The following is a 25,581-nucleotide window of genomic DNA, read 5'->3' on the forward strand; positions in this document are numbered from 1 at the left end:
TCATCGTTGTTAATTGTTTGGCCACAGGCTGCCTGCTGTCCAGCTTCCGAAGACGACTGTTAGCTTAGCAACAGCAGTAATGGCTTCAATGAGGGGCTGGCTAATCTAAACATTGTGGTAATGTGCTAGCAGAGGTTTGTAGAGTCACTCGCTGTTAATCATTGCTCAACAAAGAGCTTGTCAGGCACAACAACAAGCCATAGAGTTAATCATGGTGATAGATCCTTGTTTTTATGTAGAGGACACATTTAACAGCTGGGTTTCTAATCATAAGGCCTTTCCAGTAAGCACGTACAGAAATATCATCAGCCATGATTCCAAGGTTTACTATAAACACAGATGACTTTACCACCTCACATAAAGTGGAGGGGCATTTACGACTACAAAACATTCTTTCAGAAAAACCTGCAATTTAAAGATGAACCCAAGGATCTGTATTTCTTCCTGATTTTTCTGCCGTCTATGCCCTTTAGCCATCAATCTTACTCATTTCTCTCACTTGAGTGTGTGATGGGTAGCATTTTGTAACCTTTGGTGTTTTACTTCTTGCCTCTGTCTTTTTTTTTTTTTTTTTTTTTTTTTTTAAATACTGAGGACATTTTTAAAACATAGAGTCAGAAGAAGAAGAGATTGTTCTTTGTAATTAAAAGCCAATTTTGTAAAATTGATTAGATTATGCTAATCAAGGGAGATAATATCTTAAAAGCAGTGTGAGGAAAGGAGATAGAGGGAGTGTGAGGAGTGGAAAGGAGTGACAGTCCAGCCGCCATTACAAGCTGCTGATTTCTGCAGAGTGCTTCATAAAATGTCAGAGCGCTTCTCCCTGAGCAAGACACTGAAAAATGGCAGCGCTGTGATGTGCTGGCACCTCACCTGCTGCACTGTGTGTGTGTGTGTGTGTGTGTGTGTGTGTGTGTGTGTGTGTGAGCGAGAGAGAGCAAGAGGAAGAGTATCAGTGTGTGTTTGTGTGTGTGTGCATTTGTGCAAGTGTGTACATGCATGTGTGTATGTTTTTACATCTGTGTGTGTGTGTGTGTGTGTGTGTGTGTGTGTGTGTGTGTGTGTGTGTGTGTGTGTGTGTGTGTGTGTGTGTGTGTGTGTGTGTGTGTGTGTGTGTGTGTCCATGCTGGCCTCCCTCCCATGTTGCGGTGAAGCAGAACAGAGTGGCTGACTGCCCGCTGCTTTGCCTCCCTCTCTGTCAATACAACACTATTCTCTTCCAGCCAGTCATTTCACATGTTTAGTATTAAGCAAAGCACCCTTTTGAACAGAGGAATCCAAGTGATTGACATATTGAGTTTAATGCAAGTGGATTTTTCTCTCATCAGAGCTTATGTTGCCAGATTGTTGTTTTGAAACTACCCAAATAGCATTTAAGACATTCATCTGATTTCAGTACTGGCACACTGTGAATTGTGTGCAATTGTAAACACCTAACATGTTCTCTGTTTACTGCCTCATGTTAAGTGCTTAATGCTTATGTTTACCTTCAGTTGCCATTTAGCACGTGTCTGTTTTTGTTGAACGCAATGCCACGGTGCTTTAATGAACCCATTACGTTCAGGTGTTTTTAATGTTGATTTCAACCAAAACAGGAAAGGATAAAAAGCAGAGTGAGAGACTAGGTGGAGTAGGTAGTGCAGTTTTGTTATTTTGCTCACTTAAAAGATTTATTGATTATCGAAATAATTGTGAAGACATTTCTTTCGATCGGCTTATCGTCTTTTGTAATATGAGAAGCTGCTGTTTTGGGGTCATTTTTGTCATACATTACTGTATGTATAAACAAACAAATGTATAGGTACCATTTTTCACCCCGAGAGAGTTTTTAGGTTAACTGTGTTCTGTAAGGTGGCCATAATGGTGAATTACTGTAAAGTGAATTATCACAAAGTATGTCACATTGCAGAGGATAAATCTGGAAACATTTTACGGATACCTTTTTTTCTGTACAGTTTGGCCAACAAGTTATATGGCTATTCTTTGTGTGGCTGAGGGGAGTTGTACAAATTAGGGTCTGTGACTGTACATGTACTACTTATTCTTTTTTGTCCAATTCCACATTATGTGTGTCAGGAACAGTATCAAACCAGGCTCTTGTATATGGTAGTCATGAATAAGCTACAGTATTTCTGCCATCACACCACTTATCTGAATTCTGTCACATTTGCACAGTGATATCAGCTATCTCCTGCAAGTAAAGTTTCAGTTGAACAGAACAGACTCTAAATGGTTTCTTCCCATGGAAATGGACAGAGGGGGCTTCAACAATTGCTCAAGCAAGGCTCGCTGTCTCTGGCTATTCCATTGTTCTGTCACTGTCAGTTTGTTTTGCCATTTGACATGCATGTCATTTGCATTATGCATATCTGCGCTCATTCTTTCTGCCCTCTCTCTCTCTCTCTCTCTCTCTCTCTCTCTCTCTCTCCCTCTCCCCCCTCTTTCCTTGATACTCCCTGATAACTGATGCTATTTCCTGTTGTTCCATTTTATGCGTTTTTGTATTTCCTGCATTTATTTAAATATGTGCAGTTCACAGAATGTGGGATATCTTATTTAGATTTACGCAGGAAATCACACTAAACTATTATAATCCATGGTTTATATCAGAACGTTTGTGTACTTTTATATACTGCATATGCTGAATGCATTGATACCGGAAATGAGCTGAAAGGCACACAATTTAAATAAGTAAGATAGTACATCATTTCAAATATTTATATATAAATAAATACATTTTTTGCTGTTGAATTGTAGTAATTTCAGGAATCTTATGATAAACTACATGTTAAGAAGTCATTCCAAAAAAACGCAGCAATCAAGTTATTAATCATATACAGTAAATAGCACCAAGCAAAACATTTTCCTTTAAATGTAGTGAATCTTTTTTGATTACATGAACATTTTATTTTGATACCTTTGGATATTTCTGGTTACAGCAACTTAATGTAAGGGAGATTTACAGCTAAAACACATTAAGTGATTGTTGCTTTAAAGCATCAATTTACTGCAGCTCGCCTGTTCTGCATCAATCTTACTGTGCTGTTTTTTTTCTCTCGACTCAAAACACAAAAGTACCGTGTTGGTATTACAGCACTTACAGTATTGTAGTGGTACTAATCTGGGCAGTGTCGCTGTAAATAATATGACATAATTAAAAATGCATTTTCACTTGATTTAATACTACACCATTTTGCAAACGTCTGCAAATGTCTTACTGGAGAATTTTAGCTGCTGTATTTTAATATGTGGGATGTAGTTTGTGAAGTGAGGTATGCACTAAGCTCAATGTTAAAGGCCTCAGGCAAAAATTTTTTGCAAATCATCAGTTTGGCTTTTTGCATTGAGCTACATACAATGAAGCTCCGTTGTGAAAATTGGAGTGGGGAAATGTAAAATACTACAGTCTGTAATCTAAATGGTAATTAACCTTAACAGGCATTGGTTTACCCCTCACCGTGCCTTCAATGCCGGAGTGAGTGTGCGTACATGTGCATGAATGTATGTGTTATTCTCTGAAGCATCAAGATGGTGTTATTCTGTGCTTCCAAACTGCTCGAAAGTCATTATGGACTCTTGTAGACACATGCAGCCAGTAGTGAACAGATCTGGTTCAGTTTGCAGAAAAAACCCCGCAATGAGCAGTGAGACTGGCAGATGAGTGTGAGTGGCGAGCAGAGGGAGAAGGGCAGATTCATCAGGGATGATTGCCTGATATACACTTCTGGTTTTTTGATGTGAAGACCCTGCTAGGTTACCATGGGGAGAATAATTAGCTCTGGCTGGATGCAGATGCGAATGAGCATAAGAAATGGAAATTTTCTTATTGAGCTTACTTTATGATACTTAGAATGGTGCCTATGGGTTTGCTTGTGTGCACACAGATGCACATAGCCTACACACAGATGCTCTTTAACAACCACATGCACACGGACACACACTCACTACCAGAAAGAAATGGGAGTAGCGCTATGTCAGGTTGAGCTGAGTAACACTATTCTGTCACACATAGGTTTGACATCAAACACAAGTGACAAGCCTATCCTATTCCTCTCCACCGAGTCATCACCATGTCCCAAAATCACATTATTGCCACTGGGAACCCAGCAAAGACGGATGGTGAGTAGGGGTGTTGATTCCAGCCTTTGGCATCTACGGTATGCTTGAAAAGGCAAATAAAGCTATTTGGTAAGAGCTGGTTTCTTGTCATTTCAAAAATATACAGAATATGTGTGTAGCGTGCCATTTTTTTTAATCTAAAGCCTTTTACAGTGACATGGATACGCATGTGTGTGTTTTACGCCTAGGTAATACCAAAGCTGGAAACTCTTCAGTGCTAATGCCACATTCTACCATTTGCGACACACAGTACCATATCATTAGCTTTTTGCCCTGGCAGGCAGTAAGCAGCTGTAGTGTGGTAAGCTCCAGTGTTACATGGAGGAAGGCAGGCAGGCAGGCAGTGGTGTGGCTGTAATAAGACCTGTGGCCAGCACCACTGCCAAGGCTAGCTGAGGCGGGGTGAGAGATGGTGCCCATCCCCTACATGTCCTGCTCTGCCATCTGTCACTGGGCAGGAGCAGAGCGGAGGGAGGGGTCTGAGTCACTCTAGTTGTTGTCACCTAGACAGGCCACACTGGGGCATGCTGTCTCTTTGTACTCCTTTCAGGCCTTGGCTCAATTCACAGTCGGTTTACTAGGCACTTACGCAGTTCTGCAAATATCCTATTTAATATCACGATTCAGTAATTCTTTATAGATTCTATATTTCATGAATTGCAATTGAGTAAGACTAAGGCCTTTTTCCAAAGTTTCATGAAGTGCTACAGTGCTATAACACCCTTAAATAGAGCTTGAGCGATTAGCCTAGTCATTTTCAAACACAACATAAGCAATTTGACAACATCACCTTGGGTTTTACCAAATTGTGATGTGATGGACATCTTTCACACATTTCGGACATTTTATAGACCAAATGATCAACCAACAGCCCAAGAATAAAACACTATTTCTGTTATGACCTTTCAGATTCTGCAAACAGAAGGTGTGGCATGATACCACACAGTTCATACTGTCTCTTTAAATGTTCTCTGAGGTTGACGTTTGACACTGGACAAAGGTTGTCACTTAATTTTTGCCAAGACGCCTGGTTATGTCATTTCCTGGCTGACTGTGTGTGTGTGTGTGTGTGTGTGTGTGTGTATGTGTATGTGTGTGTGTGTGTGTGTGTGTGTGTGTGTGTGTGTGTGTGTGTGTGTGTGTGTGCGCGCAAGCAGGGAGGGATGAAGGGAGGAGAAAAAGGGTCAAGCAAGCTTGTGCGTGCACTCTGCTGTAAGCAAGATGATCTTGCTCAGTTAGTGTTCATTGCCAACAAGCATGCAAAGTACAAACATCCACATCCATATGCACATGTCGTGTCGACGAAAACACACACCCACACAAACATACATAAACACAAAGATGGGAAGTTCAAGCAGTGTGAGGAACAGCTACACAAGGTCAGAAATAAAAGATGTTCTTGCTGGTTCAGAGTCAGTGACAATGCACTCACTTTCACAAACACACCTGCAACAGAAAGTACCTTTGTGTGTGTGTGTGTGTGTGTGTGTGTGTGTGTGTGTGTGTGTGTGTGTGTGTGTGTGTGTGTGTGTGTGTGTGTGTGTGTGTGTGTGTGTGTGTGTGTGTGTGCCTTTTAGTTCTAAGTGATATATGAGAACTGAAGACCTTCTGGATACTAGACACGTATTATCAGTTCTCAGAAGGAACCTAATTATTTACTGGAAGTGGTAATATAAAAACAAGTCAATAGTAAATAGTTTGTTCAGAGCAAAGTGTAAAAAAAAAAAAAAAAAAAAAGCTCTGACTCCCATACACTGATTAAACAAGAAGTGCTAATGGTGGATTACTCATTCCAATCATGATTCCAATCCCCTTCTTCACCAGCAACCTTCATCATGACACACTTGCTATGTTGACATTTCTCTTGTTAGCTGCTCAGAGCAGGACACAACTTAATAGAGGTCTGTGTTGGACAATAAAAGACGGTGAATGTTGCGGAAGCAGCAGCGATGATACAGTCTTTGTCGGCTGCGGCAAGGAGAAAAAAGAAAGAGAGCTGGGAGCCACCGCGTGTCTTTGAATGGGGTCAGGGCATCATGGGGAATAATGCATTTCCCTTCTCTTGCGCCAGGCGCTCCTTCCATTACGGCTGGAGAAGAGACATTGTGTCCACACTCTGATTACCACTGATCCATGCTGATGACTCTGTTGGCGGATTATCTCAGTTAGTATCAGCCATCTGTTACTGTGTGTGTGTGTGTGTGTGTGTGTGTGTGTGTGTGTGTGTGTGTGTGTGTGTGTGTGGAAGGGGCAAGAAGGAAAGGGGCAGGAGCGAGACACACAGGGGGTTGAATAGTTTGAGGCTGTGACACAAACACACACATAAACAAACACACACACACTTGTATAGGCACACGCAATGGCAGTCTTTTGTAAAACCGCTGCACACGTAACCAAGCACCGCCACATACACGCAACACAGACCCACAACAGCACAAAACATATGTATGATGTAAGGCCACATACCAAGCAGCACAGGCCATTACAGCACCACCGAATGCACGCACTCTATCTCTCCTTTATACAATTTTGCCCTCCTTTCAGATGCTACTGACAAGTGAAGGCTACTATATGAAGGCCACATGCAATCATAAAACCGCAGAGCTGTTTATAGCTACACTATCTCCTGAAGGGTCGTTGCATCCAGCCACTGTTAGCTGCATGCGTTGACAGCTGGGCGCTGTGTTGTATTTGTGGACGTGACTCTGAATCCGGCGCTGGAACACATCTTATAAATCATAGTTCAGCCATTAGCATAAATTCTCCCTCTCCTTGCATCTGCGAGACCTGCTGTTTCTGGTTGCACCGCTCCGCGTTGATTGGTTGGTGTTGTTCAAGTCAAATTGATTTAGCCGTTCACGGAGATTATAACGCTTGCCTTCTTATACCGCCACTGTAGTGTGCCGTTAATTACCTATAAAATCAAGCTAATTCTGATGCTAAATCCATTTTAATTTCTCATAATTAAGTCAGGATTGGATCCTTAAATACCTTGGCGCTCCATTATTGTTGCAATCATTGTTGTGGCTGTGCATTTGGTGGTACATTGCTAGGCTCAATCTTATTATTGTTATTAGATTTAATTGCACTAAGTGATCAGTTTGTAGTTGTCGGAGGAAGATGGACTTCCCCCCCCCCCGTCCCCCTCCCCCGTCCCCCTCCCCGTCATTTCTCTCTCCATCTCTCATCCCAGAAAGAGGCCCTTTGAGAGAGTGTGAGAGATGAGAGGAGATGAGGGGGAGGGTAGCTCTGCTTTACACCTCTGCAAAGGAGGGATTGGTTTTTTGTTGTTTGTTAGGGGGGAAATCAATTCTGTTCACATCATCACGTTTTGACAAGGCGAGACATTAAGTGCAGATATTGAGAAACGACAGGAATGGTTTACAGCCTGTCCTTCATCTTCCACACTCTTTTTCATTCTTCTGTCTTTTTATCCATAACAAAATCAGAGAGTATCATCTTGCTTATCCTTTTTCGCCCTCAATCTTTCTATATCTTTCTCTCCCTCATTCTCTGTTTTTTTTTCCCTTCCCTATGAAAGGTAGGGAATGATCCGCTTCACTTACCAGCTGACACCACATAAGCTTGCTCATCCTCTGAGACACAAGCCTTTTGTTTTCGTGTGCATTATGATAATTATGAAGGGCCGCAGCTTCTCTCACACTTTTAATGGTACTTACATTAATTGTCAGCATGAACCTTTTTTTCTTCTTCTTCAAATCTTGTGAAAGAATCCTTTTTCCGCCTTATTTTCACCATAACCTGGCATTTAAAGGGTGACAGCTGAAGCGAAGGAGCACAGAGTGTGACGGCCATTCATGCAGCAAAATGTGGCAGAGGTAGCAGTTTTTTGGTTAAGATTACAATGAAGCACCTCATCTTCACTCAGCCAGAAATGTATTTTGTAACTAATATGTAACGTTCATTTATTTGCCATTCAGGCTGATAATGTGTTTCTTTAACCCACATGCTGTCACCTCACGTGAGAGGCCACTAGTAGGACCTTTGACCTTGCTCATTATCACACAACCACCATCTTTTCACTGCAGCAACGGCAGTCATGGCTGCCCAAGTCCGGTGGCACACCAGCCTCCTCCCCGTGGACTGCAGCAGGTTTTCTTGTCATCCGTGCCTCTCGCTCTCCCTCTCTCCCTCTCTCCCTCTCCCACTCTCCCTCTCTCTTGTCAGTGTTGCTCCTGGCGAAAGGCTGATACTTGATATTCAGAGGATAGCAGCTTTTGTCTCAGAGATTTAATCAGTGGCTCTGCTCCCACTGCAGAGGAGAGAGGGAGGGAGGGTGGCGGAGGGGTGGCAGGAGAGAGGAAAGGAAAGAGAGATGGAGGCAGAGACTGTTTATGTGTAATGACACAATAACAAAGCCTGCCTGTAAAACACAATCTGCAAACTGTGCTTTTGAAGGGGATTTTCAGTCCTGGATTAGTGTCAGGCAGAGGGATATGGAAAAGGAGAAGAGAGAAAAAGAGTCAGGTTGATGTGATAGACAGGGGAGGTGATTTTGTGTGTCTGTCTGCAGCGGGGGTTGGAATGTGTAAGTCTGTGTTCACGCGCGTGTGTGTGCAAATTCATGTGTTTTGAAACTGTTTTGTATTTATTTGGCTGCACAAGTTAGCGGCTGTGTGGGCACAGCAACATTGTGCTCTCAGTTGTAAGCAAAGGGGATTAAAGTTGAATAATGCAAGGAAAATATTTGGATGCAAAATGGCCAATGTTTCTCGTTAGGGTTTATGTTGTTGGTTGGTTAATGGCTGGCATGGTGACTCTGTGAGACTGATAATGGAAAGCTGTGCTAGTTAATGCACCCATCAGCTAAAAGCCTCTCCATTTAGTTCTAGTTTAAACTGAAAGGACTCAGGGAGCAATGTTGTCTTTAAAGGCCTCAAAGAGCTCTTATATTTAAATGTCATTCTTTTTCATTAAGGAGATGTAAAGGGATCCTGGCTGTGGAACACAGGTGTGTGTGTGTGTGTGTGTGTGTGTGTGTGTGTGAGAGAGAGAGCTTGTTTTCACATGTGTGCCTCTGTGTGTCTGAGAGAATGACGAAGAAAAGTGAAACATTTTGTTTTTGTCCTTCCAAAAATCTCACTTTAACCTCCGCAAAATGACTGTCTTGTTGCAGAACACATTCTCAGCACCGGCATTGTCTTGCAACAAAATGGTAAAACTGGCTTTGTTGTCCGGCATCAGAGTCCTTAAAGACGTCATCCTCTCCTTCCTACCCTATATAGAATCAATGGAGGCTGGGAGCCAGTGAGCATGGCTAAATAGAAATATTGTTCAAGGGAAGTGAGATGTGAAAGGAAAAGTGTCAGGAGATGTGTGTGTGTGTGTGTGTGTGTGTGTGTGTGTGCGTGTGCGTGCGCTTGCTAGAACATGTTGTGTAGGTGTGACAATATGCATTTGTGTGTATGTGTTTAAGCGTGTGTGTTTGTGAGTGTTCGGGTGTGTGTGCGCTTTACTATTGTAACCCTGCTGATTGGATTGTGTTTGACAGATATGGAGTCTGGAGAGCGGCTGGCCTCCCCTGCGCCCACCCTGTCTGCTGCTCGCACCTCCTCCCCTGCGGCCTCTTCCTCCTCCTCCTCTTCTTCCTCTTCATCATCCCCTGCTCCCCACTCTAAAAGCAGCCTGGCCCCTAGCCCCTCGGCACTGGGATCCACCCTCAGCACCTCTGGTAAGAAGCACTTTTCCTCCCTCTGTCGATCTTCCGTCTCTCAAAAACCATGTGTACACAGGAAGAGAGAAATACCAGGACACATTGCAAACAGTTTCCAAGTATAACCAAAAAACAAACAAAAAACAGGCCAAATATGGTCACCTTCATGTCTTGATAGCATTCAGAATCCTCTTCATTTCTTTACCTTGAAAAATGAGTTTCCTCCTGTATTAATTATACAGTTATTTAGCAGCCTGTGTGAATACACCTCTCCCAGCTACAAGGATTTTTTTTCCTGACAGCTTGGGTTGCAATTGAAAAGCTGCTGCATTAATGAATCCCAAACAATTAGGGGGTTCTTTTGTGTGAGAAACACACACATGCCTCACCATGTCTCCTGACAACCTTCAGCTCTCTGGCTCCAGCTGCCTCAGAGTCAGGCTCAGCATGACACTTTGCATGTGTGTGTGTGTGTGTGTGAGAGAGAGAGAGGGAGAGGGAGAGGGAGAGAGAAGGAGAGAGTGACCCTCTGCCTGCATGATTTAACATTTGTCAGCCACTCAGTGTCTAGTCAGCCCTGTCCAGCATCCAGCCTCTTTTCTATGTATTGGTCAAAGCCATTAGGCAAAGAGGAGTGTGTATATATTTGTGTGTACGTGTTTGTAGCTTTGTGTGCTTTTCAAATATCCCTTGTGAGAGTGAGTGAATCATTTGCTCATACTCTCTTTCTCCTCATTTCTTAATGTCTTGCTCTTTTTCAATAAGCCTACTTTACACACACACACACACACACACACACACACAGAGAGACATACACACACAAAAAACAAGATTGCGCTTAGCACGGAATATCATATTCTCTATGATTGTTGTATTTTCTGTCCGTTACGAGAAGAGGAAGGAGAGAGCAAAAAAAAAAAAGCCTCTTGTTTTGTCCTCCATCTCCTCAGTGTTGCCCCAAAGAAGAAGCCATTAGGAGCATCTCCTCCTTATGCATTATACATCCCTCTTATCCCTCTGTGCCATTACGTGTGCTCAGATTTTCTAGATAAGCGATTTTGGACTGAGCGTCAAATGAAATGCTGAGAGGCAGACTGTTAGCTCTGAACTTCTGCTGCGCTATGTGGGGTATTAAGCAAGCCAATTCTTTTCCATTTCATACCTCGTCCATTGTGTAGACTGTAATAGGTATACATACAAATAAGCCAAAAGAGTTGAAGTCGTGTCATTTGCTTTCCCAGATCCAAGTGTCATAATTAAAAGGAAAAGCATTCTCAAACAGAACAACAAGAATATGTCAAGTATTTTGTATGAGCAGGCAACATCAGTTATTAACGTATTGCAGAGATATAGTTTCATCCCAGACTGTGAAGGCATTTAACACTTTAGAAGGAAAAAGCATATAAATGAGCACGGACTCAGTGTGAGCGCGCATGTGTCATTGATGAGGATATCACTTGGAGAATAAAAGCTGATCGGCGCTTGTACTGTAGCACTCTCTTCTTCTGGGATCAACTCACGGATGCAATTAACTTAAATCTGTCTGTGGAAATTTGATTGACTGCAACAAACAACAAATTAATCCCCCTTCGGCAGCATCCAAACATGAAAAAAGCAGGCGGTGCAGTTTGTCAGAGTGGAGGAAGGATTGCAACAGAATGAAAATGAGGGCGAGGGGGCGAGAGAGAGACAGACACAGAGTGAAGAAGAGAGAGTAGGTAATCGTAGGTATGTCTTTCCCGTGCTTCTTTCTCGCTTCAAATTTTTAATTATTCGCCTTCTGGAAGCCTGCATTAATATTGAAAAGGCATTTGCAGATGCCTAGAAAGGGAAGGGGTGTGCGGGGAAGAGGTGGGCACCTCAGGCATAAGTGAATGCTGTGGCTGGCCTTTCTGGGGGTTGCATTGCAGTCGTTTATCTTCGTATCCGCTAGCTGACGCTGGCGAGGCGGGCTCTACATATTCAGCATATTGTAATGACATTCAAAAGGCAGATTTTGCTATCTTGCGGTGGAGAGGGGCCTTGAAGCCAACACAAAGGGCTATACTCTCACACTCTCACACACTGCTGGCATGCTGGTAAGGCTTTGTCTTCTCGCCACATAACCACAAACAGTTTGATTCTATCTTAAAAATAGTCCCTGAGATGCATCTGTAGACTCATGTTCATTAGTGTTTTGCTGTAGAGCAAACATAACTGGCCCTACTATGTAAAGTCTCCCTCTGGATAATGAGATTCCAGACTGCATTAGTTCAGAAAACACTGTGCGCTGGTGTCACTCTGTTTTACATTTCTGTGGTGTGTGCAAGTGTATAGTAGTTTGACATTTTCATCTACACTATGCACAACACTTTCCTTTTCTTCAGTCATCACTTTTTTTTGCATGTGTATTACCTGGCTTACGCAGAGGCATCAAGCAGGCTTGCTCTCTTTTCCTGGAATAGAAATTGAATTTGCATGAAATATGCTCACACCAAATTGCATCTGACTCTGGGAGGAGGTAATACGTGGCAGTCGCCCCTGCCAGAAATGATTGTGCTCAGGAAAATGCTATGACGATGATGATGTTGATGAAGTATTCTTCTGTGCTGAAATTGAATGCCAGAAGGATAGAAAGAGGTTAGCTTTTTACACCTTATACACACAACTCTTTTTCTCACCGACAGTATCCAGTCTTTGCCACGCAGCACAGCATATTCTGACTCAGTCTAAACTGAAGAAATATCAATACACAAATAGTTGTGTGCTGAAATTGGATTATGACAAAATGCTCTGTCATTTAAATGTGAAGGTTTTACTGTGTAGACATAAGCATCATAGTCAGTCTGTCATGCTCAGAAACAGTACGGCTGCCCTTTAAAATTAGGTGCACTCAGTGAAAGCTAAATCTGAAGTTAATTCAAATAGAAGACGGTCGTTCTGTGTTTAATTCTTTTATAGTCAGGTGGATAAGAAGTGACACTTTCAAAAGCTGTTTAAATCTAGTATTTACACCCTGTCGGTCCTTACATGAAAAGAGCTCAGCGAGGTAATTTGAGAACAATGTTCTCGGTCTACACGAATAAACATACAAATCTAACAGTAGGGCAGTGAGTTGTGCTGAAGGTGCAATAAACAACTGTCATACCATCTGTACACTAATGTCAAAATTGTACTTAATGGAAGAAGAGATTTTTTAAATATGTACAAATAGTAAAATTAAGTCGCAAGTGACTATTTTTAGACACTAGAGTTCAAAGCAAAGTTCACCTCCTGTATGGATTTCATCTTTTAATCCTGTGATATAGGACTGTTCAGTCATATCTGATAGTGAAACAGTAGCTTGAAAAAACTAAATTCCATTAAATACTAACAACTAGGGCTGGGCGATAGGGAGATGATTATGTATATATAGATGATTTTAGATAAATAATCATCAGTAATGTGGACATAGTGTCTAAGTGGGGAAAAGACAAATAACAGAACAGCTAGAACAGTCTGGTAGGTTCAGTAAAGTACATCCCTTTACTGTAATGCAGCCTTTCAAACCAGTAAAAGACAACACTTATGTCACATCACGATATTACGATATCCAAAATCTGAGACGATATCTAGTCTCATATCACGATATAATATCGATATGTTGCCCAGCCCTACTAACAACTATCAGCAAGAACAATTATAAGAATAAACTCAGACACTCTGTGTTTTATTTACTGTCAAGAAGCAGTTCTTTATTTTTTTGTGTTTGAAGATTTGGTGGAAACGCAAAGGCCACAAACAGCATCATTTCTCCTTTAACAGGACTTTTTTTTTTTTTTTTTTTTTTTTTTTACGAAACAGAAGACATTGTGTGTTTATTAAAATGTAAGTCCAAAAAAAAGTTAAGAACATATCTCCACTTTGTTGCTTGGTTTCATTGGCCAGTGTGTTGTTATACACAACTATTTGTTGTGGACTGCATTTGAAAGCATTTGAACTCACCCTGCTTGGTTTGGATCTATCTCAGGCCGTCTGTTTGGAGCAGCAGGAGAGCAGCCCTTCATAGGCTCCACATTGTCAAGTGCCTTCCCTCTAGTCAACCACCCAGCCTTCGGAGCCCTCTACAGTACCGGAGCAGGCAGGCCTGAGTTTGGAGGCCTGGGTTCCCTAGGCATGTCAGCTGCTCTGGCTGCCCACCCTCAGCTGGGAGCTCTCTCTGGTAAGACGGGGACTTTTGATTTTTTTTTTGGGCAGCAATTGGCTGAATGGGAGTGCATCTTAAATTTCTCTCCTCTTCCCCTCGCAGCAGAGTGGTGGCGAGCTGCTGAAGCCCATGGACGGGGAGCTGCTGCCTTTCTACCCTCTTTCATCAGCTTCCCTCCATTCTTCACCCCTCACATTCAGCCCAACCACAGCGCCAGTCCTGTTCAGATCAGGATGCCCGGCAAGAATAGCCATGCCCCACCTAAAGGTACAGCGCTACGCAGAAGACCGATTCATTGATCCTTACAGTTACGTTGCGTACATGGAAAATTGGTTATTATTAGAGAATTAAAGCAGGAAAGTAGAAGGTAACAAAGGGACATTTCCATTTGTTTTAAATGAAACACATCCATATAGTATTATCATATGTGTTATGTGAGTCTTGAAGTATGTGAATTAATTGATTAGTTTTCTAAGAGGTAATGGCATTTTCTGTCTCTGTCTCTTTCTGTCGCACCATCTTTATCTGTGTGTCTTCTTCTTCCACAACCTAAATCCACTTTGTCCTATGATGAGATTTCCCCTATTCAAGGCAGATTTAATGACTTTCAGTCCTCACTTAGTGATTCTGTCAACCTCCCTCTTCCCCCTGTGTTCCCTCTCGTAATCTCTGTTTCTTGAACTCTTTTAATTTCACAGTATCTTTTAATTTATCTTTTATTATGTAAACCAGTCATGTTGGGCATGGGCCTCGCACAGCCAGCATGTTTGATGAGATACATGTATAAATCAATATTTTTATTAGCCTTTTTCCATTCTGCAGTTAGTTCCAGCTATTTCATTATCCCGTGTAGCAAAGTTCTCAGAACAGATGGAGCTGATTAGTAATACGGTAAATCTGGTTTGTGTTGCTAGGGGTGAATGGGTCAGTGAATGGCAGCGGGGTCTGTCCTCCCACCACACAATCAGGGAGCTTTTCTGCGAGTCCGGCTCCTGTTCAGGCATCGACTAAGCCATCCAAAAAGTCAGACCCTTCTGATAGTCACCGTAGCAGCCCTAAGAGCAATCCAGATTTGGTGGAAAAACCGTTCCACAAAACTAAGGAGAAGGTCAGTACTGAGATTTTGTTTACTCCTCAGTTTTGAAAAAAGACATGACACATGAAATGCATTTAATATATATATATATATACACTACCGGTCAAAAGTTTGGGGTCACTTAGAAATTCCCATTCCACTCCATTCCAGACACAATACCTGCTGAGATCAGTTGCATTGTTTTTTTAATCAGAACAGCAGTTTTCAGATTACATTATGTGCTTACATAATTGCTAAAGGGTTCTCAACTGTTGTAGAAAGAAGTGGCTGAAGAAATGCTTGAAATCCATGTTTTTTGGTCTAAACGTCATACTCAAATTAAAAGTAGTACAGCTCCCATATACTTTGACACTCAGGGGTGTGCCTGATATCATTGGAAAGGAAACATTCTCAAGTTTTTGTTACAAGTGTCAGGGCGATTCTAGGCCTTACTGACACAGAGTTACAGAGGCTAGAATGGAGGTATTTTATTTCCGTCCAAGTCATACATCTGTAAAGTGATTAGAATACACTGCTGTAAACACATTTGACAGGTGACAGACGCCACAGGGCATTAGCCACATGTCTCAGCTTACTACAGAAACAATCCAGACACCAAAAGACTCAAAAAATGGATTTTATATGATTTCTTTCTACAGATATGTCTGTGCGTTTTTTTTATTTCCATTTGAAAAGTGCAAAGAAAAAAGCCCAAAAACTACAAAATACAACAATTCTTAAATACACAAACACACCCACATCAATCACCTTTCCAATGATATCAGGCACACCCCTGAGTGTCAAAGTATATGGGAGCTGTACTACTTTTAATTTGGGTATGACGTTTAGACCAAAAAACATGGATTTCAAGCATTTCTTCAGCCACTTCTTTCTACAACAGTTGAGAACCCTTTAGCAATTATGTAAGCACATAATGTAATCTGAAAACTGCTGTTCTGATTAAAAAAACAATGCAACTGATCTCAGCAGGTATTGTGTCTGGAATGGAGTGGAATGGAAATTTCTAAGTGACCCCAAACTTTTGACCGGTAGTGTGTGTATATATATATATATATATATATATATATATATATATATATATATATATATATATATATATATGTATGTGTGTGTGTGTGTGTGTGTGTGTGTGTGTGTGTGTGTGTGTGTTATGCATTATACAGTTAGACTGATTCTTGCATTTTTTGCTCTCAACTCATATATATATATATATATATATATATATATATATATATATATATATATATATATATATGTGTGTGTGTGTGTGTTTGTGTGTGTGTGTGTATGTTATTCATTATACAGTGAGACTGATTCTTCAGTGAGACTGATTCTTGCATTTTTTGCTCTCTACTCAGAAGCAACGGAAGAAGCCAGCTGACACTTGTGTGGCGAGCAACAGTGAGTCAGGCACATCCTCAGACAGCTCAAGTGACGGGTCCCTCAGCAGTGATCTGGAAGACTTAGCAGAGGATGACGAAGATGATGATGATGACGATGAGGATGACGAAGAAGAGGACAAACAGAGTGAATTGTCAGACTCTGAGAAGCGGACAAGGAAGAAAACAAAGGTAAAGAAGAAAAGTAGATCATCTAATCTCATCTGTTTTTGTGCAGGTGCAAAGCAGGATGCCATCAAAATAGTGCCCAAAAAGTTGAATGTAATAAACTAAATGATCAAATCATGAGGCTATTCTCAGTTCTTTATTTCATTTCCTCTTCAGGTTTTGATACCAGGTACTGGAACTGCAAAGACTGACAGACCACTCTCTGGGGAGCTCCATGACAAGAAAGACACCCAGGCTCACAAGGTCTCCTCCAAGCCCCCAAACCTTGTGCCCTTAACCTGCTCGGCCTCCCCTCCTGCCTTGTCCCAAACGGCGCTGCTGGCCCTGCACAGCTCCAGGTCCTGGACAGAGAGCCCACAGCAACACTTCAGTGTGATCCAGTCCACTGGCCTGGCTGCCAACTCAAAGCCCCTGGCACTGCTCTCTCAGCCCCGTAGGGAGTCTTCACCGTCTTCCTCCCCCATAGCCCTCACCACATCTCCAAAGGCACTCTCCAGCACTGCCTCTCCCAAACCTCCCAAACTGCTGCCCTCCTCCTCTCCCCAGCACCTGCCCCTCTCCCTCTGCTCCTCCCCTAAGCCTCACTCAGTCCCCTCTCCGCCCCACTCGACTTTCCCGCTGTCTACCTCCGCAAAACCCTTTGGTTTGACCTCATCTGCAACAAGCTCCCAGAAGTCCTCGCTGAAGCCACCTCGGCGCACTGTTCCCGGCTCTGGTAAATCCAACAAGAAGAAACAGCTGGAAGCTTCACTTGCGCAGATCAATGAGTTCAGGCTAAAACAGGTAAGCCAACCCGGTAACAGTAAGCAGTTGAATAATGCCTCTTTTTCTTTTTTTTTTTTTTTTTTTTACCATATCAGCTCAAATGACACACATTACTTTGCATATATACACAATATGCTATGAGATGTAAACGAGATAAATATAGCTGCACAGTCAGCGTGCAGAAATAACAAAGTTATTCCTAACACATTGCCAGTAATGAATTTATCCACTGGAGCTGAATGTGCAGTTAGATTTCTGTTTTTTAATCTATCATTACCACACCATAACCAGCACCCCTTTCAATATGGTGGCCATTTACCACATTAATTAAACACAAGATCCAAGCATCATTTAGATAGCCACATAACTGCTGCTGGGGAAGCTGAACACTCAATTTGAAAATAAAATCAGAGCATTGACTATGAAGTTTCTCATTCACAAGAGGATGGGATTTGAGGGAAACATTTGAGGGAAACATGTTCCAAAGGGCCTCTTTAAAATTATAACACAGCCTTGAGCAAACTCTTAACAACTGTACATCAGAGATAATCTTTGTTTTGTACAGTTGATATAGGAGGCAGTAGTTGTAAACTGGGATTGGACATGGAAAAGCTTACAATTGCTGTATATGTCAGCAGAGATTGAGAGATGTCATGAGCAACTATGGGTTAAGTGTATTGCTCAGGGACACATTGGTTGATGTATCACAGTGGGATTTGAACCCAGATCTCCCACACCAAAGGCATGTGTCCTATTTACTGCGCCATCACCACTATTACACCGTTATATTTATAGTACATGTGGCGTGACTGTCTTGACTTCCTGTGAATAAGTGAATGTTGTGTCATTGTCTACTGTAGTTAATAACTACTGTATATGGTGTAATTGCTAATGTGTAATGGACACAAGTAATGGTCAACACATGCACTTTGCAACCATTTCATCCTCCAGCCTTGTAGCAAGTGCTACTTTGTGATATTTTCACAATTGAATTGAATTCTTAATTTAGTACTTTTATTTAATAAAATGTGTTAGCCATTTTTGTGGCTCAAATTAGCACTTTATAACATCTTACTTCGGTTTATTTAAGTGGTCATTGCACTGTCTCAGCAGGTTTAACCTTAAAGCTGCTGCAGGCCAAATGTGTTGTATAAAGATCAAACTTTCTTTCATATATAGCTTTTTAAGCTTTTTCTAAGATCTGTGTGTTGTCATGGTTTTCTGTTTTCTAACTTTTAACAGCTTTTAACAGATTTAAAGTGGTTACACACAGTGGTTGCTCTAATGCTGCAAAGTTTAGCCTGTTGATAAAATGGTTAATGATTTTAGTTGTATTACCATTCTGAAGCACACTTTGTGTCTGCACATTATGCTACTATATTATTTATGTTTTTCATCGGTTCAGATGAAATGGAAATTGACAGTTTTTCTTTGCTTTTATTACACAAACTCCTTCTCTTCAGATAGATGGTAGGACAATAATCGATAAGCTAAACCTTTCAAGATCAGCTTATTCTGTGAAAATCATTTCCCCTTTCCTGTTTTACCGCTATAGAGAAGTTTACAACACGCTAAATTCCCCCTGTGGTTTCAGCACTGTTACTGTATTTCATGGTCTGTGAAATTGATTTGTTTCACTTCATATCACATCCAGTTGAAAGTGCAACATTAAAGTCTAACCTGCCTTTGCTTAAACACAAAGTTGTCATCAGTGTAAAAAAGGCAAACATGCCCAGCTGCATGATGATAATGATGATGGAGCTTTTCGAATGTGCAGACAAGTAATCACAATTTTAGAGGGATGCACCGAGTCTCTTTTTGTGAACTTGGCAGAGTACAATGCCTTTGGTTATTGCATTTATGTTCTTTTTGTTTCCTAGAAAGGGGCTTAGACACAGTTAACTGGACCAGTGTTCAGCATTGTAGTTTTGTCACCTGCTCAAACAATCAACAGTGATGCAAACTGACAGCTAGAGCAACTCCACTTTGTCCCACTTCTTTTCTAATTTTTTTCCTAACCTTTTTTTTTGTTCCTCCCATTCTGCCTTTCCCTCTCCCTCCCTCCCCCTGACTCCCTGCCTCTCCTTGTTCTCTCCCTCTCTCCTTCTCCTCTATTCCCAGACCCTCATGTCCCAAGGGCAGACGTTCCCAGCTGAGCTAAAGAAGCAGCAGCAGGGGCCAAACAAGTCTCCCAAGAGGACGTCTCTGTCTTCATCGCCACTGCCACCCGCTCCGCCTCCTCCACCCCAGAACAATCACTCCAACCGCTTCCTCTCGAGTGCCCTGCTGGGGCTCCCTGAACCTCACCACCCCAATGGAGTCATCCAAAGCATCACTCAGGACGCACCTTTGGCCCTCATCACAAAACCTCGCAAAGACTCTGCCTCTCATGGCAAGTCCCCTCAGTGTGACTCTGATGCTGGCTCATTGCCTGTCAATCTGAGCACAGGGGCGAGCAGGACCCAAACTACTGCCCACTCTGGGCCTCCGTCACAGCCCTCCACTACCTCACCCCATGCCGCAGGCCATGGATCCAGAAAGAACAAGACCACTAAGGGTAAGGGACAGACACCAGGGCTGGGACAGACACCAGGGCTGGGACAGACACCAGGGTTGGGACAAGCAGACCCTTTAGCTGCCTGGAAGGGTTTCTCTCAGAACCATCTGGTACAGTCTCTAGTAGATTTGTTTCGTGGAGGAGAGCCCGGGATCGGGATTCCTGGAGTTAGTATACCTGGAGTTGGAATTCCTGGAGTGGGGATCCCTGGGACATGTAACCCCACAGCTGGTCTCCCAGCTAACAAGGAATCTGACGACTCGGGAGATGATGACGATGATGAGGATGACGACCTTGAGGAGGAGGAGGAGGAGGAGGAGGATGAAGAGGACTCAGATGATAGTCTTTCAGGTTTGTACCTTCTATTTCCAAGAGTAAAAGCGACTTTCTCAATTGAATAATGAGCTGCCCATTAAAATATAAAATATATAGGGCTGGGACGATATGCTTTTGTCCCGATTTGATTCTTTCATGATACATGGGTGCTGATTGGATTTGTATTGCGATTTTCAGTTACTGCGATCCTAGAAGTATTGCGATTCGATAATATTGAGTATTTCTAAAAAGAATGCACATCACATTCTGACTGTAAAGAAGTACATAACATGTATTTTCTGCATTTTCTGCTTTCGGTCTGTTTTGCTGGAAACGGATATGATGTAGTTGCCGTCGGTGGTACCGTGTAAATAGAAAATATTTAGGTGAATCATTGGTAAAAAATAAATTAATGTAAAATATTGATTCTAGGGAAAAGAATCAATTTTAAAAATCGTCGCGAAAAAAATCACAATATATACGATTTTCGTTTCCCCCCACCCCTATCTATAAAATGTCAAAATTGTAAAAAAAGAAATAAAGTCCAGGGCAATGTCATTGAATTGCTTGATATGTCCAACCAGACCAAAACTTTTTACTTTCACATAAAAGAAATAAAAGCAGCAAATCCTCACAACTGAGAGTCTGGAACTACGCAGTGTTCTGTATGTTTACCTGCAAAATATCTTCAGCGATCCATACCCACTTTGTGTGTCCTGGACTCCCATTTCAGAGTCTGATAGCAATTCAGACAGCGACATCTCTGGGAAGAAAGTGAAGGAGTTAAAGCTGCTGCCGTCTGGATCATCTAAGAAGGAGATGACTCCCCGTAGGCTAACCAAAGGCCCAGAACTACTGAACACCTCAACCAATCACACCGCCACCAGCTGCTCCCCTCTCAACCTACAGGTCATCAAGACTCCCACCATTGTCACCAGCTCCAGTGCCTTGGCCTATCACAGCTCTCCAGGCTCTTCCTCCTACAGCCTAGCCTCTCCATTAGGTAATGTCTTTGAAAATATGTGCATGCAAAGGGTACAAATTAGCGATGAAGGACGGTTGTAACAGCTTCTCATTTTATGTTATATTTTTTGATTGTGAAGTGTTGCAGAAGAGAATGACATTAGAGATTTAAGAGGTTATGAACTGTTTTTAAAAAGATATAAAAATGTAAACCAAAAAATTGTGTGAATTGGTTGAATGTGACCTTTGCTGCTATTCTTGTCCTTATTGTGGACAGCAGATGTTTATTTATTTTTTTATCACCCAGGCATATACAGTAACACAAGAAAAACTATAGTATACTGCAGAGTTTGCTTTGCTGCTGTGCTTACAAGGCCTCTGCTCTTGAATAACAGAACAACTCATCATCCTCAGATGACTGTGAAGGGGGATTGTTACTCTTAGAGAGGCAGGAAGAAGGCGGTCGGATGTGATTGACTAACCGGAGATCTTAGGTCTTGTAGGGACATGCCTAAGAGAACTTGACAACTTGTTTGGCACAGCAACAAGGTTAACTTCCGCATTCATTCAATGTGGAAAGGTTACCTAGATCAGAGAAAATAAGACGTGTAGCTTGCCAGGAATAATCCAAGTAGTTATTCCAGTCTTTCCCCTACTGTAAACATTTTTTTTTCTCTTATGCCTTTCTTAATGAACACTGTTCATCACACAATGCAATGTGATGTAAATTCACTCCTGTGTTCATATACATCACACTTGGCATTTTAATTTTCTGATTTTAAAATGGCAGCTCAGAGAATTGTGTGTAACTTTTGTGTTCACCTGATGCTGGTAAATGCCGTTTTGAAAGGCCAGTGTGCGTACACGTGTATGTTCTTGGTTACCTGCCAGGTATGATTACTGGTTAGTTCAGGGGCTTTGGCTGTTGCTACTGTATGTGTGTGGGTTCCAGTCGGCAGTTGCTCTGTCAAATTGATGGTTGAACTCTGTCTCTCCACAGGCTTAGGGAAGAGGAAGAGGGTGATGGATGAGAAGGAGTTGATGATACCTCTGGAGTTGGGGTATGTACAAGAGGCTGAGAGAAAGAAAGCTCTTTTGAAGCATTTCACTTTAGAGTGCTCACATCACAACGGTTGTTCTGAACAACCTATTTGCTAAATATACAATTTCTTCATTCTTAAAAAAATCCCAGGTGGCGGAGAGAAACAAGAATCAAATCAGTGGCTGGGCGATCACAGGGAGAGGTGGCCTACTACGGCCCGTGTGGCAAGAAACTAAGGCAGTACCCAGATGTGATGAAGGTACCTCGGCCTCACAGCGCTGCAGTTTAGTCTACATCCATGATACAGAAGCAAATGTTTTGAGGCATACAGATGAGCAGTTTGTTACAGGGATTAAAGTGGGAATCACTGTGGGCGGTTTATGATTCGTTATGGAAGGATGTTTTGGCTAATAATTGCAACACTGCTCATCCACATCGCTCAAACAAATGCTTGTGTATCAGGATTGGTTGTATGTTATCTATGATATCGCTCCAGCTGCACTCCACCCCCACCCCGCTTTCTATGACCCTGATAGTGTGAGATGATATTCTTAGATTCACTTCTCCTGCCACTTTTTTCAACTCTCCTCCCCACCCCCTCCCCCAAAAAATGATGAATGGTTAGTGTTGGGATGCACAGCTTTGGCCCTATTTGTATAGTATAGTACAGTCTATAATCTTCTTAGTTTGCTTCTACTACGGTTATCGTCAGAACTGCCTTTCAGTGTAGTAGTGCAAAAAGAAAAATGTGCACTCAGTAGCATTCACTCACTGCTAGTCAGTCAGTAGGCAGTAAAACGCCGAGCATGGCCTCAGATAAATACGAAAGGGCCTGAATTGTGCACCCCAAGGTCAGAACCGTTTTTCTCTCCTGAGAGCTTTTGCTCTTTTTGTCCCCCTGGCTTTTATAATGATTAGTAGCATTGCACAGATGCACACTGTAACCTTAGACTCCCAATCTAGTGCTTCCCAGTTGCTTTTCAATGTGGCTAATTTCACCATTTTTTTCTGCCTAAACCAACGCCATTATTATTTTCTCTTCTGTAGTATCTATCCAGAAATGGAATAAGTGGCATCACGCGTGATAATTTTAGCTTCAGTGCAAAGATAAGGGTTGGTGACTTCTATGAAGCCAGAGAAGGACCCCAGGTGACTGCCTTTCATCTCTCTCTCTCACTTCGTGATCCCTGTTCATCTTTTCATCTAGCGGCAGGCAAAGCTTCATTCAGCAGTCGCTGTCAGGGCTTGAATAGGAATCAACCAAAACCCTCAGTAGTCCTAGTTCATAGACCTCTCACTGTGCATGGATAAATGTAATAATCAGCTGACATTACTTCCACAGGTGACCAGTTATTAATACCATGTTATGTGTCTTTAATACAAAGAGATAAATTAGAAAATAGATGTGCGTGTAATTGAAAGCAGAATAGAGAAAATACACACAGTGCTGAGGGGCCATATAAAAACTCGTAAATGAGTACTTCTTATTTAATGCATTGTTTAGCCAGCTTTTACTGTTTATTATAGAAAATATAATATATCATTTAACTCATTTATTTTAACCCCTGTTGAATACAACCAGATTCGTCTAGCTAGCTAATGATTAAATTGTTTCTTAGTCACATGAAATGATGTATGTCAACTGTCATGTCAGCCGTTCACTGTTTCACCTCTCCGCACCACTCCCAATCTCTCCATGGTACGTTTAGGGTTTACAATGGAGCCTGTTGAATGAAGAGGAGGTCATTCCTCATATTTTGGCGATGGAAGGCCGTAGGGGCCGCCCCCCTAGTTCAGACCGCCAGTTAGCGGGCGAAGGTGGCAAAGGTTCCCGACGGAGGAAGGGACGGCCCCCTAATGTGGGCGATCCACTGGTGCCCGAGGGCCCCAGTCCCAGTGAAGTCAAACTCCTGCGCAAGCTAGAGGCTCAAGGTTAGCACAGGAAATGAGCCCTGAAATATGTTTGTCATAAGTGTGTGTGCCATTAATCAACCAGCCATTGTTATGGTAGCAGAGGTTAAGGAAGGGGGTTACTGTTTTAACATTTAGTATATGGACAAGTCAGTTTTTATGTCATACTTGTTTGTTAGATCCACCTACTTCATATGCAGATACAGGTGCTTTTTGAGATGAATCAGTATTGTTATTATTTCTCTGTTGATGTCACTGGGCTTTTGTTTGGCTTTGATAATAACAAAACTGCACATGCTGTTATTACAAAGTCATAACATTCTTTTTTGCACCAGAACCCTCTGGTAATCAGTTCTACCCTCCTAAAAATACTTTAGCTGTGTATATTTCACTATTTTTTACATGTTAATGGGCAGACTTCATAATCATTCTTACAGGGAAGAAAATTGGCTTTGAGTACATGTCCCTAATTTTGACATTTCACAAAAGCCAGAGAATTATCTCAGTCAAATATGTGAAGGTCAGGGTACAGTAGTATTTAGGTATTGTCCTAAACTGTCTCACTGACAATGCCTTTCTTTCTGCTCTGTGCAGAAATAGCCCGACAGGCGGCCCAGATGAAACTGATGAGAAAACTGGAAAAGCAGGCACTGGCGCGTGCAGCCAAAGAAGCTCGGAAACAGCAAGGTAAAACAGGTTTTTTTGTGTGTGTTGTTAACAAGAGCTCAGTGCTGTAAGGATGATAGTGGTTGGTTTCCGGTTGGTCAGTTGGTCACCTCAAACCACTTTATAAAGTATAAAGACCTGCAGGGCCTCTAGGGATGCTGATGCTGCTTATGCATATTTTGTTTAGTATGTATGTTCATATTTATTTTCATCACTTTAAAGCACACGTTAAATCTTCTTCCTGCTCTAATTTAAAGTTTTGAAAAATTCATTCATACTGTTCCTAAGGTTTAAGCAGTTTTTTATGAGTGGTCAAGGACAGAAAGTGCAGTTTAGTTATCTGTCTCCCTGCCAGTGTGCAGTGTGTTTAAAAATAAAATACATTGTGTTCAATGGAAAAAACTTTTTTTTTTTTTTTTTTTTTTTTTTTTTTTTACCAGACCCAGGTTATTATACTGTCAGAATCCTATATATATATATATATATATATATATATATTTTTTTTTTTAATTTTTATTTAATTCCTAAACATGATTTCCAAGATGAGAAATCTAATCGAAATGTTACAATTATTGGCTGGTTAAACTCGTCTTTCTGGTTTCTATTATGCACCTTACTAATTGGAAGTTAGTGTCTTATACTTCTACCTGTTCTACTTTTACGTGCTATTATTTTAAATAATGTCATTGTTTTACTGTAATGAGTGTGTCTTGTGTGTTTTTGTTTTGCTTTGTGCTACT

At 41.7% G+C, this 25,581-nt stretch overlaps 1 protein-coding gene across 11 annotated transcripts in view; it reads left to right on the plus strand.

The window, feature by feature from the left end:
• Positions 1-25,581, plus strand: part of baz2ba (bromodomain adjacent to zinc finger domain, 2Ba) — a 69,594-nt gene that overhangs the window by 27,075 nt on the left and 16,938 nt on the right. For 6 of the 11 annotated variants that reach the window (XM_028592811.1, XM_028593210.1, XM_028592976.1 and 3 more), the window contains 13 exons: positions 9,632-9,811; positions 13,782-13,973; positions 14,061-14,225; positions 14,873-15,066; positions 16,413-16,625; positions 16,779-17,405; positions 19,509-20,295; positions 20,993-21,262; positions 22,223-22,283; positions 22,415-22,523; positions 23,312-23,413; positions 23,974-24,196; positions 24,770-24,862. In XM_028592811.1, coding sequence (XP_028448612.1) covers positions 9,634-9,811; positions 13,782-13,973; positions 14,061-14,225; positions 14,873-15,066; positions 16,413-16,625; positions 16,779-17,405; positions 19,509-20,295; positions 20,993-21,262; positions 22,223-22,283; positions 22,415-22,523; positions 23,312-23,413; positions 23,974-24,196; positions 24,770-24,862 — 3,214 coding nt within the window. In that variant the 5' untranslated portion in view covers positions 9,632-9,633. The remainder of the gene's footprint in view (positions 1-9,631; positions 9,812-13,781; positions 13,974-14,060; positions 14,226-14,872; positions 15,067-16,412; positions 16,626-16,778; positions 17,406-19,508; positions 20,296-20,992; positions 21,263-22,222; positions 22,284-22,414; positions 22,524-23,311; positions 23,414-23,973; positions 24,197-24,769; positions 24,863-25,581) is intronic. The other 5 variants (XM_028593129.1, XM_028593295.1, XM_028593451.1 and 2 more) reach the window with 1 other exon arrangement.

The sequence above is a fragment of the Perca flavescens genome, chromosome 1 (assembly GCF_004354835.1).
Source record: "Perca flavescens isolate YP-PL-M2 chromosome 1, PFLA_1.0, whole genome shotgun sequence".
Lineage (NCBI taxonomy): Eukaryota > Metazoa > Chordata > Actinopteri > Perciformes > Percidae > Perca > Perca flavescens.